Genomic DNA, 18,014 nt, shown 5'->3' with positions numbered 1-18,014 from the left:
AGAGCCCTGGGTAGACCTGGACCCGCTTCTCCTTCAGCATCTCCCAGCTGTGAACACAGCTGCTCCCTGGAGGGCATCTTCCATCCTCGTCTGGCCCACTTTCTAATCTGGTGCTGACTATGCAGACAGGATGTAAAACTAGTAAAATACCCTTTAATTTGGGTCAGTAGGGGTGAGGCTAAAATGAATAGCTCAGACTCTAAGTAATCAAAACCCTTTTTGAAGTAGTTTTATTACTCTCAGGTCCAAAATGTTACTTACCAACAGACATAAGCCCCCGAGGACCTGCTTAACTGACAGACAAAATTAATGAATAATAATCACTTTGTGCCGGTTACTGCACCAGGCGCATTCCTGATGTTATTTTTGACTCTTGTAACAACCCTATAGTGAAGGTTTTGCGACTCCTACGTCATAGATGTTAAAACTGAGCCCCCACACAGTGAAAAAGCTTGCCCTGATGATTGCGGGGCGAAACTAGAAATAAAACTGGGGCTTATCAGGCTCAAACTCCGAGCTCTTAGCCTGCATCCCAGCTGTGCTTGACATTTGCACGCTGGCTCAGACCCTACTTTAGGCTCTGAATTCCACGCGACCAGGCTCTCGCTTACCATGCGATGCCCTTCCTCAGAGACAATGGTAATCCAGAGTCCAACCCAATGAAGACAAAGGCCAAGTGGGTAAAAACCTGAAGGATTATGCTGTCCTGTAGTAGTAGTCAAACCTACTACGGCTGAGACCTGCTATAGTTGAGTAACTTTGGGATGTGGAGTAGGCCCAGGGCAGCCTTGAGCTTTGTGTACCTTGTTTGTAGCTGGTTAGTGTTAGCTGTTTTCATGGAAAAGGTTATCATTTAGATCCATGGTTGTACTGGCTTCTAGTTTGAGCTAAATAAAGCAAACAGAAAAGAAAGAAAGAGGCATCATGTCCTCTTCAAGATGGTTAGACCAGTGTTGAAACAGTAGAAAAACTGGTTTACCATCTCCGGTACTCTGATTCCTATGTCACAGAAAAAGATGAGTATTTGGCAGGAAACCTAAGAGTAGGTCTCAATTAAAATGTTAATTTTTTTTTTTTTTTCCTAATCCTTCCTGTTGTAAGAGTTTGGGACTAGAATGAAGGTAGTACCACTACACTGACCATTAGATGAGCAGTTGTCCTGGCTTGCAGTAATTGACTTGTGAAATTTGTTGGGAGAGTCATGCGTCCCTGTGCATCAGGTCACCCTGTCTGAAAATGACATTTTCCACGGCAGCCTGGTATGGAGCAGCTGAGCCCAAGGAAACCTGGGCTCTGCTCAAGTCTGGCTTGGCTATAAGCTTTTTAAATTCTGAACTAGTCACTTCACCTCTTATTCAGTTTCCTTGTTTTTAAAATAGGGAGTTGATCATAACTTTTTTCAGCATTTCAGTGCTAAAAATTCTATTTAAAAAAGATACTGTGATATTAGTATCTTAAACAGCCATCATGTATCAAATATCTGCTATTCACAGACCCTTGACAAATTATTATTTGTTTAGTCACTGTAACAATGAAATAACACCAAAGCCTATCCTGTTTTCAGTATGCTACTTTGCTTCTATATGCACATAAAGTGTATTAAGTACTTGTCAAGACAAATGCTATAACCTATAACAAGTTAATATAAACCAGAGAATTGTGTTTATTTGTATGAACTAGAGCTGTTTCTTTGAGTTTACTGGGGGAAAGAACCTGAGTTTCAATTAGATACAGATTTATAATTTATGTAAGAGACACGTGATCTTGGACTAGCATCACTTCTCAGCCTCAGTTTCTTCATCTGTGAAATGGACATGCTGGTAATAATGTCCATGCAGTGGGCCTGTTGTGCTGTCAGGGTGCTTAGTCAAAGCAGCTGGCAGAGTCCCTAGCACGGGGTAGATAATGAATCTTAGTCTCCTTTCTTCACCTAGAACAATGCTTAATTTAATGTCATAGATTTGTTCTATTAAGAGATAATTATTCGGCCGGGTGTGGTGGCTCACGCCTGTAATCCCAGCGCTTTGGGAGGCCGAGGTGGGCGGATCATGAGGTCAGGAGATCGAGACCATCTTGGCTAACACGGTGAAACCCCGTCTCTTCTAAAAATACAAAAAATTAGCCGGGCGTGGTGGCGGGTGCCTGTAGTCGCAGCTACTTGGGAGGCTGAGGCAGCAGAATGGTGTGAATCTGGGAGGCGGAGCTTGTAGTGAGCTGAGATTGCGCCACTGCACTCCAGCCTGGGTGACAGAGCGAGACTCCGTCTCAAAAAAAAAAGGATTATTCATTGTTTTAAATAAATTTCTTATATACCCAATTTTCTATTGGCTTTTATAATAAAACTAGAAATATCTTTCCCTGGAGGAAAATTACCAATAGAGGAAAGTTTGGTGGAAATATTTAAAAACTATATTGCCTATATAAATTTGGTATATAATTGCATATTAATTATTTAAATTATACTTGAAAAATAATCACAGAAAGAGGATTAAGAAGATAAATAGCAGAGCACAGTGAACACAGGTGGACACAGCAGTATTCTGACTTCTGGGAGGGTCATTCCTACCTGACGTTAACACTTTGCCCCTCCCTCATTCTAAGCATTAGCTTAGGCATGAAGGAATAAGACATGGTCCCTTTCTTCAAGGAACTTGCAGGCTAGTGCAGGAGTCAGCCAAATTTTTCCAAAAAGGGCCATATAGTCAATATTTTTGGCTTTGTGGGCCATGTGGGCTCTGTTTCAGTTGTTCAATTCTGCTGCTGTAGTGCAGAATCAGCTGCAAATGAATATATGAATGAAGGAGCATGGCTGTGTGCCAATAAAACTTTATTTACAAACACAGACAGTAGGGCTGTGTTTGGCCTGTGGGCTACAGATTGCCGCCCCCTGAGCTAGTGGAAGAAAGACTTGTAAACAGGCAATTATGGTATATTGTAAGAACAGTCTGCGTGTTTTATCATGAGTACAGGTTGCTTCAGAGGCACAGATCTCCTGATCTGGTCTTGGGAGAGGATACCCCTCAATGGAGTTTATTAAACTTTATAGAAATAGAGAAGCATTTTCATTTGTACATTTGTAATTTTGTACCCCTTTCCCTTTTCACTTGGTTGTGTGCTTGCAAAAGTGGTATGTGTTGCTTGAAAGAAAAAATGCATACAGTACAGAAAACCGGCCATACTTTGACTGACAGGTGATACACAATGTTAAATCATTTTGGTTGTGGTGAGGTTTGTCCTTTAAAGCAGGCATCAAGCCAAAAAAGTAGGAGTGGGAGAATGAGGGTGTTGTGGGAGTGGAGCACAGAAGAGCAATGTTGGCCAAAGGCATGCAGGCTCTGGGGAGCTGTCAGCACTTTGGCAAGGCTGGGTCATGGCAGGGGTTGGGGCAGGGGGTAGTGATGAGAGAAGTAGGTGGGGGCAGCCACCCCTGGCTCTCTTCTGGAATTGGTGGCAGCCAGTTTGCAAATGGGAAGAATAGAAGGTGACAGGTGACTCTGGCCATAAAGGGAAGGTAACAGGGTCCTGTTACAACAAGGCCATAGCCTGCGGCTGTGGGAAGCCACTGAGGCATTTGTTTTCAGCAAGTGGAAGATGACTTTCCTTCACCCTCCAAGTTCTCTCCAGGATGGATCACCTGGGTCGTTACAGTCTTCTCATTTCAAAGATCCCCTGAGGCTCCCAGCAGAAGCTCCCCACCACTGGCTCTCTTCCAGAATTGATGGGGACATCTTAAATGTTAATGCTACAGTCCAGCTCTGTTGACACACTGTGTTATACTAGAAAATACCCTCCAGTAACACTTGAAACAACTTTTGAATTTCTCAAGTTAACGATCTTCAAGTTATTTCATATAAATGAGTTGCTGGAAGCCTGTGTGCTGACTTCTTGCAGGGCATTAGTAGCTGCTCCCTTTTGATGCTAAGGGATCTGTGGGGTTCATTCCTTCCTCCCTCCCTCCCTGCATTCCTCCCCACTCCCTCCTTCCTTTTTAACTTGCAGGGCTTACTCTTAATTTCCTTTCTTAGAGGTAGTTGATGAGGGCCATTAGTAAAATACACATTGCAGAATATGGAAAGACTCTTCAAGGTTTTGGTAGCTAAAAGGGCATTGCTTATTAATTATCTCCGCTGCTTTGTGGGCATCTATTCAGCTTCCCCAAATGCCACCGGGGCCCTGTACAAAACGAATAAGAACGTTCAATAATGCAAACCTCTGCTCAGAAAGATGCACCTATTTCCTTCAAGAAAAAGTAAAAGAAACAAACAAAAAAAAGTGACTCATTGTATTTTTTCCTGATAGATAATCCTACACATCACTGCGGATGTGTTCAGGTGGTAATTTTTTCTGTTTTTCAAGTTCTACGTCTCTAGCCCTTTAAAAATGATAAATTCAGTGAGAACCAGGAAAGCCCCAGTGTCAGTAAATGAAGCAGTTTCTATTTCTCTCCCACTGGGAAGGCTGCACCGCGCAGAAGAGGAGCAGGCAGTAGAGTTGTCATTTGAAGAAAAAAAGACAAAAAAAATAAATTATTGCTTAAGGGTTCGAACGAATCAAAAATTACTACATTACTCATTAAAATGGGACTACGTGAAATTTAAGACATGTGAGCAGCTTTAATGGTGTGGCTCCGGGGTGGGTTTCCTAAGAGAGGCTCAGAAAGCAGGTCTGCTAGAGTTGGGGTGTATCTTCCATCTAGCAGGAACGGTTTGCAATCTATTTTTGCCCCGGCTATTCCCCTCAACGTACCATGGTTATTATTTTAGCACTAAGGTAGGAAAAAGGAAAGATGAGGAGCAATTTGAGCAGCAATTAATATTCATTAAAAAACAGAGAAACAAAATTGAAAAGAGAAAAAAATTCCCCGGAGTACCCAAGGATGTTCATTATGTCATTCAAGGAAGCTTGCAACGATGCCAACTCTAATTGGCAGTTGTGTTGGCTACTGTTGACAGCAAACCTCCTAAAATTGGAGGATGAGCTTAGAGGCAAAAAGCAGAGAGTAATTTGAGGTTTTCAAGTCATGCAGTATATCTTGAGTTTTGATGGAATCTTTTAGGGGAAAAAAAAATCTGTCAACTGTTAGATTTAAAATACTGAAAAACACATTTAGGTAGCATAGGCTGCCTAAATGTTGAGAAACTAATCGTGGCTAATGTGCTTCATCAGCCTGGCTTGTGGAGGGTGTTTCTTTTGTCCGTCTGTGACTCATCTTCCAGGGTGGACTCTGTGTGTGTGTTCTTGCCATTTCTACTGTCTGCAGTTAAGAAGTGCAGAGCACAGCACATCCATGGTATAGAAAACACTGGTTCATGAGAGGCTGCTGAAACTCTATTTTAGGGGGAAAAGTGCTGACCCTACATTTCTCTAAATTCGTGTGACCCAGTCAGGAACTTTGTTTTACTTAAGCTTTTGAAGTTTTAAGAAGTACTATCCTCTTTGTAGGGCTGAACAGAAATATTTTCTTTTATCTCAACTGACACTGCTCAGCTTTAGAACAGACAGTGTGCACAGCGATTGGTAAAACCCTCGTGGTTTGCTGATAGAACAATTTCAAATGGGGATCTCCACTACAAAAGATGAAACTTGGGGGAAAATTTTCATTCACTTCCCTAAAAAACACTTTTTGCTTTAGTCAGTGAGCATTAACATGCTTAACCTTCAGGCTGTGAAGACGTGGTTTGTTCCCAGTCACTTTCAGAATAAGCTTCCTGTAGGCCTGATTTATAGGATTGTCTTAAAATATGTGTTTCCGAGAAGGCGAAAAGGTTTTTCCTTTGTTGGTTTGTTTTTTAATGATTTTGTCTTTGCCTCCCCACCATCACTACCACTGTGAGAGTTTACATTATTTTTCCCTACATTTTTTTCTGTCATTTGAGGACTTATAGATTCATCATAGAAAGTTCGGAAAAGTCAAGAAAAGTATAAAGTTGAAAATAAAACTCAGTCTTATTTCTACTCTTTAGAGATAGTCACTTTAAAATATTTTGGAATATCTTCTTTTAACTATTCCTGCATATACAAACATCTCTTCTAGTCACCGTTTTTCCATTCTGAAGCTTTCATACAATTATATCATGAGCATTTTCCTCGATCGTTCATTTTCAAAAGCGAAATTTTTAATGGTGCTATGGTATCATTGACATTTAGTCAGGTTCTCAACTTTTGCTCTGATAAGTTACAAACAGTGAAAATCATTGCATAGGGACCTCAGTGGGTGTCTCTGATAATTTACTTGAGATAAAGTTCCAAGAAACGGAATTGCTGGGATAAATAGCGGACCCCATTTAAAGTAATGTGCTGCCTATTGCCAAATTGTCTTCCAGAAAAAGTGCCTAGTTTATGCTGCTTGTACAGATTTGTACCTCTTTGTTTCTCCTTCATCTTTAGAAATTTTTTTTTAATTTTCTTTTTGAAAAACAAAATATTGTCTTTTCTTTTTTTTTTTCTTTTTTTTTTTTTTTTTTTTTTTGAGACAGTGTCTCATTCTGCCGCCCAGGCTGGAGTGCAGTGGCGCGATCTTGGCTCACTGCAGCTTCTGTCTTCCAGGTTCAAGCAATTCTTGTGCCTTAGGCTCCTGAGTAGCTGGGATTACAGGCACGCACCACCACACCCAGCTAATTTTTGTATTTTTAGTACAGGATTTCACCATATTGGCCAGGCTGGTCTAGAACTCCTGACCTCAAGTGACCCTCCTGCCTTGGCCTCCAGAAGTGCTGGGATTATAGGCATGGGCCACCGCACCCAGCCATCTTCATTAGTGAAATCAAACATTTCCCAAGTGTTTAACTATTTGTGTTTCATGTTTGGTTGATCATCTGGGTGCTTAGCTCAATTTCTGGTTTCAGTATTGGTGTATATTGATATGTAAGTGGATATATATTACAAATTTAGGTCTTTATAATTTTGCTTATTGTATTTTTGATGTGTAGATTTTAAAAATAGTAATTAATAGTAAAGTAGTAATTGTTAGACTGTTACAAAATCTACCAGTTGTTTCCTTAGATAGTTTTTCTCCCTTAGTTTTTCTCTTTGGAGATTTTATCTTCACTTCAAAATTAAAGAAGCAATCTGTTTGCTTCCAATTTTTTTATGTTCTTGTTTTACATTTTATCATAGAATTCATTACTGTGGAAAATAAGGTTGTTTTCTTTATCTCCCATTTATTTTCCATCTTCTTTAGAAATTTTCTGAGTTTCCTTGATGAATGTTTCTCCACTCTGGCAAGTCAAGCAATTCAATTTTTCCTTTCAAAATAATATTAATGGTATTTTCTTTAGCTTATCCTTAAACTATGTAGGTTCTCTGACTCCACAGTTGTTTTTTTTTTTTTTTTTTTTCTCATTTTGCCAGAACACATAGCAACTAACGTGTGTGAAACGTAGACACACTCTGGAGTCATTTGTCTCACCACTTAGTCATGACTCAGAAGCGTCACATGGCATCATCATGAATGTCCCTGGTCTTGGAAAAATGACAAAGCAAGCAAGCCTAAGATTATGAAATGAGGCCGTGACTTTAGTGCTTTTATGATCTTGTTAAACCTGCTGATGGGGTGTTAACAAGCTTAATTAAAGGATGCTTTTCATTGTTCTCTAGGGAATGGATTTGAGGGAGGTTGGAGTTAATGCAGGGAGACTCTTGTATTAGTTCAGGAGAGGGAGGATGGATGGTGACTTGGCCTTATCTTGTCTGCTTACCCCCTGCAAATTCCATCCCAAGGAAATTTGACCAGAGAACAAGGTTCAATTTGCAAATGACAGAAGTTACTCTGGTATTTCAGGAGATAGGGACTGAATACAGGGAATAGTGCTTACTGAGTTGCTAGAGCAACTGTAAACGGGCCTCTGGAAGGATTCCTGGCAGAGCTAGCCTGTCCAGGGAACTGTGCCTCCATTAGGAGGCTGAAGAATTAGAAAGTCACTGTCCCAACCACTGGTTCCAAGATCACACCTCCTTAGCCACCTCCAGAACTGTTGGCTCCCAGACCACCCAACCCTTGCCAGATCCAACCAGCAAAATGGATGCCTCCCTTCCTCTCCTCTGAACTGTCTTCCTAACTCAAGTCATCCGGAAATTTGAACAAGGTTGCACACAGAAAGTTATTTTGGGGTGTGCACCTGATTGGCAGGACCAAAATCACATTTGAAACCGTAGGTGTACCAGAATCTGGAAGGATTGTTTTTGGCCTCCCAGCCCACACTATAGGAGCACACACCAGAAGGAGACTGGAATCACATGAGTGAGCGCCTACCCCACCCCTATAAATCGGGGTGTCTGTGGGGGCAGTGGAGCACGGATGGTATGTTCAGGGTATATTTGAAAGGCAGAACCTGCTGGAATTGGTGATTGATTTGATGGGGAGGGAGGCGACAAGGGTATTGTCAGAGACAAAACCCGTTACGTTAAGTTCTGGCTTTGTACTTTTTAGAACATTACTCCTGTTATATATTTTTTTAATCTGAAAAATTATAAATTGCTTTAAACATTGCTTACCCAACTGGTCAGTGACATGACCAGTTGCCATATCTTATCTAGAGCAATGTGAACAAATTTCAAGAGCCAGGTGACCTCAAAGCTTCCTCATACTTCTGAAATTCTTTAGGAGATTATACTGTGTCTGAATACATTTTCTTCTCCTGGTACATTTTTGTCAATACCAGAAGCAGAAGTCAAACAAGGGTGTCGGCGCCATGAGTTCCCCCAGCGCCACCCTACCCTGCTAAACGGTGGTGCCTCCAGGATGGCAAGGATGGTGTTGCAGGTGGATCCCCAGGCATGAGTAACCCTTATCGTGGTAAACTTGCTGGGCCTGGGAATCCAGTTGGTTTACTTGTTGTTTCAGATATGCTGTCTATTCTTGTGCCTAGTTGAGGAGGGTTTAAGGGAGCAGGTGGCTGCCTTGCCTTGGGTTTCCTGCACCCCCTCCCCAGGGGGAAGCCCACAGGCTGGGAACTGTGGAGCCAGCAATACTTCTAACCAGGCTTCCTCTCCCTACCAGGCATGTGAGTGGCTCAGTCTCCCTCCATTGTCTTCATTTTCCACTGTGGCACTGTTAATGGATAGGGCCGACCACTGAACATCTTATTAGCTAACACCTTAATGGGGTCCAAGGCCAGATCTGGTCATTGCTCAGGTGGCTGAACTCACAACAGTATTGGCAATTTCCTCCAGTCCCCTAAATGCTTTATTAAAATTTCTTCTGCCTCCTGGCCATCTCATAGAATCATAATATACTCATTTGCATCCTTTAACCTCAAGTAAACTCATCAATGGGAAGTCTTGGCGGAGACATGAAAGCATTTCAAATGACTCCCTGCCATCGAAACAGCAGCTGGTGCCCTTCTCCCCCGCAGCAACCTGGAGTCGGGATGTGTTCCTCTCCTGCCAAGATTGTGCCCGGCTGAGGCTCCCAAAGGCATGATGCAACTGGGAGATGAGTGGTTACAGGTGTTGAGAGCACCTCCTCTCCCAGAGCGTATAAACCAAGCTGGAAAAACAGAATGTGCACCCACTGTGATTTATGAAGCTGTCACTCACATTTTAAGGCAAAACCTGCATTCCTGAAGTTAGAAGTAGGTTGCGTGGTGAAAGGTTTTTATTATCAAAAATACATTTTTTCTTAGAAACAGCATACATATGTGAATGTTCGTTTTCCAGGCTTGCCTCCAAAAGCTCACTGAATTCATCACCTAGCTGTACAACCCTGCATTTGCAGGGCAGAGCAGCAGCCAGTAGTCTTTTGCATGGTTCCCACAGCATTTTTGCTTCTCCCTGCTCTTGGGAGTTGTTTGAACCCCAGCCCAAGACAGTGAAGCTCATTCATTGTCTTCAAAATGGCAGGGCAGTGTTGGCCAGTAGTTCTCAAGAGTCGCGGGGCAGGCTTGCTGAACCACACTGCTGTGCTTACCTGCGGGAGTCTTCATTCAGTGGGCCTGGGATGGGGCCCAAGAACTTGCCTTTTCTGACTAGTCCCCAGGTGGTGCTGATGCTGCTGGTCCCTGGAGCAGTTTGAGGACCACCAGAGCAATCGTGGAAGGAAGTTAACCCTGTAAGGAGCTCCTGTGTCTGAATTCTTAAGAATCTGTGCAACCAGCAGTGCCCTGCTCCCCAAATTCATGAATAAACCCTGACAACAGCAAATTCCAAGCCGTCTTTTATTGATGAGGCCCTTGTGCAGTCTGTGCTTACATTCCCATATTCCATTTCTTCCTGGGCCTGGCGTTGCAAATCACTCTGGAAGCAGATGGGGTAGAAAAAGAAGTCACCCTCCTCAGATCTCTGGAAAGCATGCCTATGTTGGGGGCATCGGCGAGCCAGTGTGTGTCCCAAGGAGTCCAGGGCAGAAGTGGGGACATTGTGACAGGCAGTGGCTTTCTACTTATCCCTGCATCCACTGACACAGAGCTTGGCTTTTCCTGAATTTTAGTGAAGCTGAGAACCACAGCTGTGGCCTCAGGGGCCTCGATAAGGCTCTGGAAGTTTGGAAACATGGGGCAGGACCTGAGCTTACAGGACCCTCTAAGGATCCTCTGTGCTGCAGTCTAGGTAGCATAGAGACAAGGGGTGGGGGGAGACATCTAAAAAGACAGAGCTAGGATCGGGGTCAGCCACCACCTTCCATGTTCCCCATCCCCTCCAATCCTGCCTGTGCTCCCAGAACACCTCCTGCTCTGGCATTCCCAAATGCGTTGGTGTGAATTTCTTCAGCTGCTTCCCCGCAACACCCCACCCCCATCTCCACTGACCTGGAGTTGCACGTCCAGACCAGAAGCTTTGCCCACTTCTTTGCAGCAGAAGCAGGGGCATCTAGACCCCCGGCTCTGCGTCTCCATGGCCTGGCCAGCAGGGACCCTGCTTATTTGCCCCTCTGGCCCAGATGAAAGCTGCCTGTGGATTTGAGTCCACACTTGGACACACATCACTTAGAGGGAGCAAACAGGGGTTTCTGTCCTGATTCTGCAAGTGGAGAAAAGAAAAATGAGAAGATTTGTATTTGTTTGTATTTTTCTTATTAAACAATACAATAGTCTGAATGTTGTATTTACTAATTGACCGGCTTTCTCTCCAAGGAGAGCAGATGGCTTTAGAGGGAAACATAGGAAAACGCAAGGGACACTTCCAAGGGCAAAAGAGAATGTTTAGTTAAAGTTCATATTTCAACATTTACTGCTAATGCTCGCCTTTATTTTTAAGACTCCTCATAAAGTTTGGGGAATGTTTTGGGATGAAAATGCGAAAGTTACTTTTAACCTCCTCATGTCATCACGATGCCCATGCAGAAAGTTGTCAGGGTCTCCCAGCCCCTGGGCACTCAGAGCAGCTCTTCATGGTGAGGGACCACTGGTCCTCAGGGATGCCTGGTCTCCATAGCTGCCCACCTCTGCCTCAGTTTACATTTCCCATGGTGGTTGGGACAGAAGAATACACATCCCCAGACTTCCTGCATCATTCTTTGCAGACTTATAATCTGTCCCAGAATAAAATGTTACATTTCCTTTTGTGGGCAAATTATATGTCTCATTGGATTTTCAAAAACGTGGAAGAGACTCTGACTGGTGTATGTGGCATGGTACTGGCAACGGTGCCGTGGTGCCTACAGGGTTATTGTATTGCCCTTATAATTGAGTACGACTAGCTGTGTGTATGTTTCTCTCTGATTTATTTTCTATTTGCCCCTCTCTAGTGGGATCTTGTGTGTGATAATGCCTGGAAGGTCCATATCGCTAAGTTCTCCTTACTGGTTGGATTAATCTTTGGCTACCTAATAACTGGATGCATTGCTGACTGGTGAGTACCAACGTGCCCGCCGCACGAACCTTTGGAGGCCACAGCACGCCTTTGCTGGCTAAAGAAAAGTAGTCAGTGCTAGCTTACCATGACTGTCTTTTCCCAGTGCCAGAGCAGAAGTCCAAAGCTGCCACGTGGAGAATGCAGAGCTCAGAGAAATGGCCCATGCATGTAGCAGATCATTTGGAAGTGTGAATTTAAATTCAAAGCAATTCTCTAGCTTCTAGGATATAGCAAAACCAGCCTGCAGCCCCATCTACTTCTAACCTTTGATGTTTCGTTAGAAAGAGCTTGAAGACTTATGTGCAGGGCTGCAGGGGGTGGATGCACTAAGGGGCGGATGCAGAAGATGCATTAAAAAATTGGGGATGGGGGAGCTAAAGACCCTTCCCCCATGCGAGCTGAATGAGTCAGGCAATGCTGATTAGCACTTCTAAATGTGACGTGGATTTTGGAGAGGGGCAGTCCTTGGCCTGGCCAGGAGATGCCTCTGTGGGGTCTGTAGGGAGCTGCACCTTGAGCGATAAAGAGCATTTGGGTAATACAGATGGGCGCTGTGGGCAGGGGAGGGTGGTGGCCAGAGGTGAGAATACATATGCAATAATGATGACATTAGCAGCGGAAAGATTACCGTGTAGCAGGCACTGTGCTAAGTAGTTCCATACATTAACATCTCCTTACAACACCCCCAATAGGAGATGCTATTATTACCTGTGTTTTACAGTTGAAAAAGCACAGAAGTGTAAGTAAGATCTCCACGTTCACTCAGCTTTAAGCTGGAGAGCCAGGCCTTGAAACTCAGCCACCACGTGGCCTCAGAGCCTGCCCTTCCACCAAGATGCTGCAGCGCTTTTAATTAAGGCATTCTATGGTCGCAGGGGCAGCAGCGGTGACATGTCTACGCAGGGAGGCAATTGCACAATGTTGACAGGTTTTTCAAGTAGCGAGATCGCTCAGGAGAGAGGCGTAGTGTAACTGTCTCCCCAGCTTACATTGTATTATCTTTAAAGGATTTTTTTTTTTTTTTTTTTTTTTTTTTTTGGTGAATCGGGACATCTTGGCCTTGATGAAATAAGGGCCCAGAGTGATATGAACAAATTCTATAGGTTCTGTGACCTCTGCACCTCAGTTAACTGAGAATGCTGGCCAAGGCAAGTGCCTGGGTGGATAGCAGCAGAGGGTCACATTACACATGTGGAAAATTTCTTCTAAAACCCAGCGTCTATTTGGGAGTTCCTTAAGCTGACATGTAATGTGATTTCCTGTGTGCTTGACATCTGCCTCATCATCATTTGCAAGTGCTTCTCATGGACACGTTCTCTGTGGACAGCAACAGAGAAGCAGTCAGTGACCTCTGGAGACCTATGCAGGGGACCTCTTGGGGGCTTTCTTTGGTAGAGGCAACACGGGGTTTATTTTTTAAACCAAATACTTGAGTTCATAGGTTTCTAGTGTGAGCTATATTGGTCTAAAATATACCATTTCCCAGAAATCTACATTGAAATAGGTTAGAAAAATATACTAATATAATCCATGTCACTGTCTTTCTAAAAAAATGCAGACTCGACTGGGGTTGTAGCGTCCTTATTCAATAAATAATATAATAGAAAAGTAAAAATCGACTTTTATGAATGAACCAGTCTGTAACAGTTTAAACTGTTTAAAGATTGTTTTCTTAACTTTCTTCTTGTACACACATGTGTTGTGGCCTCCCTGATCACACACCAGGCCTGAGGACAAAAGAGCTTGGGTCTTGCTCTCAGAGCAACCAGAAGTCTGACATCGCAAACCATTTCTCTGCAGTTGCTTTTCTGAGGTTCCTCCTCAGATGGGCAAGATTGAGGGGGTGCCCTGGGAATCAGGGGAAGGCTGCCTGAGTGGTAGTTTTTGAACATTTTGAGTGGGCTTCCCTTTCAGTTTGAAAGCTTGGTATTTTCCAACCCTGTTTTCTGGCATTTGACTCCCTGCTTGAGCCTTGCTTACAAGGAAATAAACCCATTTAAAGGGAACTCCAGACCTCTCGGCTATGGGCCCTGTTTCATGGCTGCAGGGCAAGTGGATCAAGTCATACAATATACTTCCTAAGGCTGCAGTCAGCATTTAGTAACATTTAAGTAGTACACTTCTTTCTTTAAAAAGTTACTGTTTTTGACACCAAGTTTTGTCTGGGGACGTTCACTGGGTATTGGTATAGAATCCGCTAGCCCACGTGGGTGGGAGGGCCGATGGCCAGTGGCCCCAGGGATGCGCTCACTTCTTCGCTGTGTTTGTTACTGCAGCAGCCCTCTGCCCCCTTCCCCAGCCCGCCCTGGGAAGCTGGCCAGTATGGGCTTCCACAGAGGACCCCTTGCCCGCCAGCTCCTGGCTGAGTGTGGCCAGTGGGGAGCACCAGCTAGGGGAGAGGGGAGTGCGGTCAGGCACTTGTATGCCCAGCTTGCTCTCTGCCAGGCTGGAGGGGCCAGCCACCTCCTGTCCATGAGCTCCACACAGCACTTCTTTCTCTCTGGGGCCAGGACTGTCCTTCGCCTACTCCCTGCTGTCGAGAGCTGCAAGGTCAAACTATCTCTTGTGGGTTCCCTCTCAGCTTGGTCACTCTTCTGTAAATAATCCCTGTATTAAAATCTCCTCCAGTCACTTCATTTGAGTGGGACTTCTGTTTCCTGTTGAGACCCTGTGTCAGTTCTCTATGGCTGCTGTTACAAATTACTACATGTTTGGCGGCTTCCAAAACCCAAATGAATGATCTTACAGTTCTGCAGTTCACAAGTCCAACAAAGGTCTCACTGGTCTAAAGTCAGGGTGTCAGCAGGGCCCCGTTCCTTTTTGCAAGACCCAGGAGATAATCTGCTTCCCTGCTTTTTCTATCTTCTGAAGCCACCTGCATTCCATGGCTTGTGGCCCCATCCTCCATCTTCAGAGCCAGCAATGTCAAGTCAAGTCCTTCTCACACCACTACCTCTCTGGTTCCCTGGAGCCAGGGGAGGTTTTCCTGGTCATTAGATTGGACCTACCTGGAAAGACACCTCATCTCAGGGTCCTTAAGCTTAATCTCATCTTCAGAATTCCTTTTGCCATGAAAGGAAAAATACTCACAGGTTCTGAGGATTAGGACATGGACAGATTTGAGGACCATTGTTCTGCCCACCACAGATCCTAAGTGGTAAAGTCCTCTGCATTACAGACAAGGACTGTGGCTTTATCAGTCCTCTCTGAGAGGGTTCTGCCCTGGGAGCCAGTTTCTAGGAAAACCATCCATGCTTGTAACTAACATGTATTGAACGCTTGCTGAGGCATTTGTTCGTATCCATGCCTGGGGACAACTTTATGAAGCAGACATTAATTGGCCCTTACCAAAGGGAACTCCAGGCTCATTTGAACAAGCCTGGCCTTACTCAAGATCACACAGTTCGGAAGTGGTGACCCTGAATTCAGAACCAACACACTCTGACTTCAAAGACCGTGTTTGCCCTGTAGACCTTGATAAGTTTTACTTGTTGATTTTAGCAACCATTTTTTGGGAGGCAGGGACTTAGAATGGTTGCTACACGCTTAAAAAAATCAAACATCTTTTCTAAAATATCAGAACAGAGCAAACCAGGTTTGGTAGGCATTAGGGATGTAGAAATGCAGGAAGGAATGAGCACTACAACATTTCATTATTTCTTTTGTGCCAGGCATTGCATCTGTGCCCATCATCCCCCCTTAGTGAAGGATCTCAACACTCCACAGCATGGGATGCTTATCCCCGTTTCACAGACCAGGGAAGTCAAGGGTAATGCAAAATGTTAGAGTTAGTTCATTTTTCTTCATTTTAGGAGAATGACTAAAGCTGTATTTTAAATTTATTTTTGTAAATGAGTTAGATTTGGACGAAATCAGCTACACAGTCTTTGCTGGTAAGGGCTTTCCTGATCCCAGCACTGGACAAGGGAAAGTAATGGCTAAAATCTCTAGGTGAGATTATTGACTTACATTGAGCTCCTAGCCTTGGCCTTGTTTCACTAAACCAAAGTGACTGATGGGAATGGTTAGAACTAAAAGTTCTGAGTGTAATTTCATTCTGTTGTTCCTTTTCCTGTATTTTCTTAAAATTAATCTATCTCTACAGGGTAAGGCCATGCCTTACTTTTTTTTTTTTAAAGTTTTATTGACATATAATTTGCATCCCATAAAACCCACCCATTTTAAGTACACAACTGAATGAGTTTTAGTATATTTGCAGAGTTGTACAGCCATCACCACACTCTGAATTTAAAACATTCCCATCCCCTCAAAGGATGATGGAAACATCACCCCCCAGTCCTGGACAACCACAAATCTACTTTCTGTTTCTGTATATTTGTCTTTTCTGGGCATTTTACTTGCATGTAGATGCCTTGTAATAAACACGTCTAGGACAATTCGAGCCCCTCAGCTACCCTCTGTGGTGTTGGGGACACTAGGTCTGGATTTTTCCCCCTTTTTTCTCCTGGCAAATAGCATCCACTCTGCCCCCATTTCTCTGAGTTATCCTTTAGACCAAGCCAATCGTGTTTGATGGAGAGTTATTGTTGCCATTTTATTTCTAATCGGTTAATGAAGGAAAGATGCAAAGTTAGCATGGGGCCACAGGAACTGGTGACTTTCCCATTCTTGTGGACCACCCTCTATTGTCCTCCCCGGCACTCTAGAAGCACATCGCCCCCTAGTGGTCACTGATCTGAAACTGGCCAGCTCCAGAACCCACAAATTGAGGTTATCTGTGGCCCTTTCCAGAGAATCATCACAGCCTGGGCTCCCTGCCCCTCAGTCCAGCCAAGGGGCTGCACTGTCAGCTCACTATCAAGTCACTGGGCATTTAAAGTTTACGCTGTCTTACCTTAGTGTGTGATCCCTTAAAAATTACTTCTCGTCATGTAGCTGAAACAAATTGACAGATGGCTTGGTCCTGGCTCGGATAGGCTATGTGTAAGATCAGGTATCTGACTTAGTTAACAACCTGGAGAGAGGAAACAAAGCCTCTTTGCTTGGTGACCATGTTGACTTTTGATCCAACCCCAAAGGTCAACGATTTCTCAAGACTTTTTATGCTGGGTATATCAAGGTTCCTGTTTGGAGAATTATTAATTTTGTTCCTCTTGCCTTGAATTATATCACTATACACTCAGAAATAGACTCAGCCACAGGAATTGTGCTCAAGTCTGAATTCTCTTACTCTGTAATTTGTTGATCCCTGCTCCATTATCTCGAGAATTAGGGGGTTGGGCTAAATTTCCCTTTCTACCCCTAGTAGTCTAGGATCTAGTGAAGTGGGTATAGATGGCACAGGACTTTTTGCCCAGGACTCATTCAACATATATTGAGTGCCTGCTGGACACCGGGTTCCAGCATCTAGCGTCATTGTCTTGTTTCACAATGATTCCTAACTTTTTCCCTCTCCATATGCAGGGTCGGCCGGCGGCCTGTGCTGCTGTTTTCCATCATCTTCATTCTGATCTTTGGACTGACTGTGGCACTGTCAGTGAATGTGACAATGTTCAGCACACTCAGGTTCTTTGAAGGATTTTGCCTGGCTGGAATAATTCTCACCTTGTATGCATTACGTAAGTAGGAGCCTTCGCGACTAGTCTTGAAAGAATTTAGCAAAAGTATTGTTGCCTGGGAGGTTCTGGGAAAGATACTATGCATGCTGCTCGTTTGGGCTGGCAGTTTTGTGGAAACACAAACATTAAAGGCCTCAAGTGTTGTGAAAGAGGCTTTTCAGGTGATGCCGTGAAACGTTTCACTCAATCCTGATCTCCAGCTCGGGCTCAGTGCACATCAAAGGACACAGGAGGTTGCGTAATTGCTTGGAGGAGTGGCGATCGGTTCTTTCCTGATATGGAGAGGCTTTGGGTTTTCTCCAGAATTGTCTGCATTGACATCCTGTATGCTTCTATCTGGTGCATAATTGGGTATCCACACAGAATCCAAAATTTCCACATTCTGATGTCCACAGATGTGACCTTGAGTGGTCTGGAACTGAGACCTAAGCATTGGTACCGGAAAAGTAAATGACAATATTTGGTAGTATTTGGTCTTTTTAGGAGGGTGAGACATTTCTTTCATTGATCTATCTTGTCTGTTGGCTGTATTAACTCTGCTGAATATAGTTAGGTTTCACTTATTTGTAGGTGGTGTTTGCTAGAACACAACCACACACCCATAAGGAGAAGAAGAGTTTTAGGCATGGTTATTTTACTTATTTA

General features: G+C 43.8%; 1 protein-coding gene across 7 annotated transcripts in view; it reads left to right on the top strand.

The window, feature by feature from the left end:
* The window catches only part of SLC22A23 (solute carrier family 22 member 23), a 187,993-nt gene that overhangs the window by 29,217 nt on the left and 140,762 nt on the right, over positions 1 to 18,014 (top strand). For 5 of the 7 annotated variants that reach the window (XM_054491067.2, XM_054491066.2, XM_054491069.2 and 2 more), the window contains exons 2-3: positions 11,684 to 11,787; positions 17,215 to 17,369. In XM_054491067.2, the coding sequence (XP_054347042.1) occupies positions 11,684 to 11,787; positions 17,215 to 17,369 (259 nt within the window). The remainder of the gene's footprint in view (positions 1 to 11,683; positions 11,788 to 17,214; positions 17,370 to 18,014) is intronic. The other 2 variants (XM_063665773.1, XM_063665774.1) reach the window with 1 other exon arrangement.

Source organism: Pongo pygmaeus, chromosome 5 (assembly GCF_028885625.2).
Source record: "Pongo pygmaeus isolate AG05252 chromosome 5, NHGRI_mPonPyg2-v2.0_pri, whole genome shotgun sequence".
In the NCBI taxonomy this organism is placed as follows: Eukaryota; Metazoa; Chordata; class Mammalia; order Primates; family Hominidae; genus Pongo; species Pongo pygmaeus.
The sequence above is the reverse complement of the archived record's forward strand: the minus strand, read 5'-3'. Positions and strand labels throughout refer to the sequence as shown.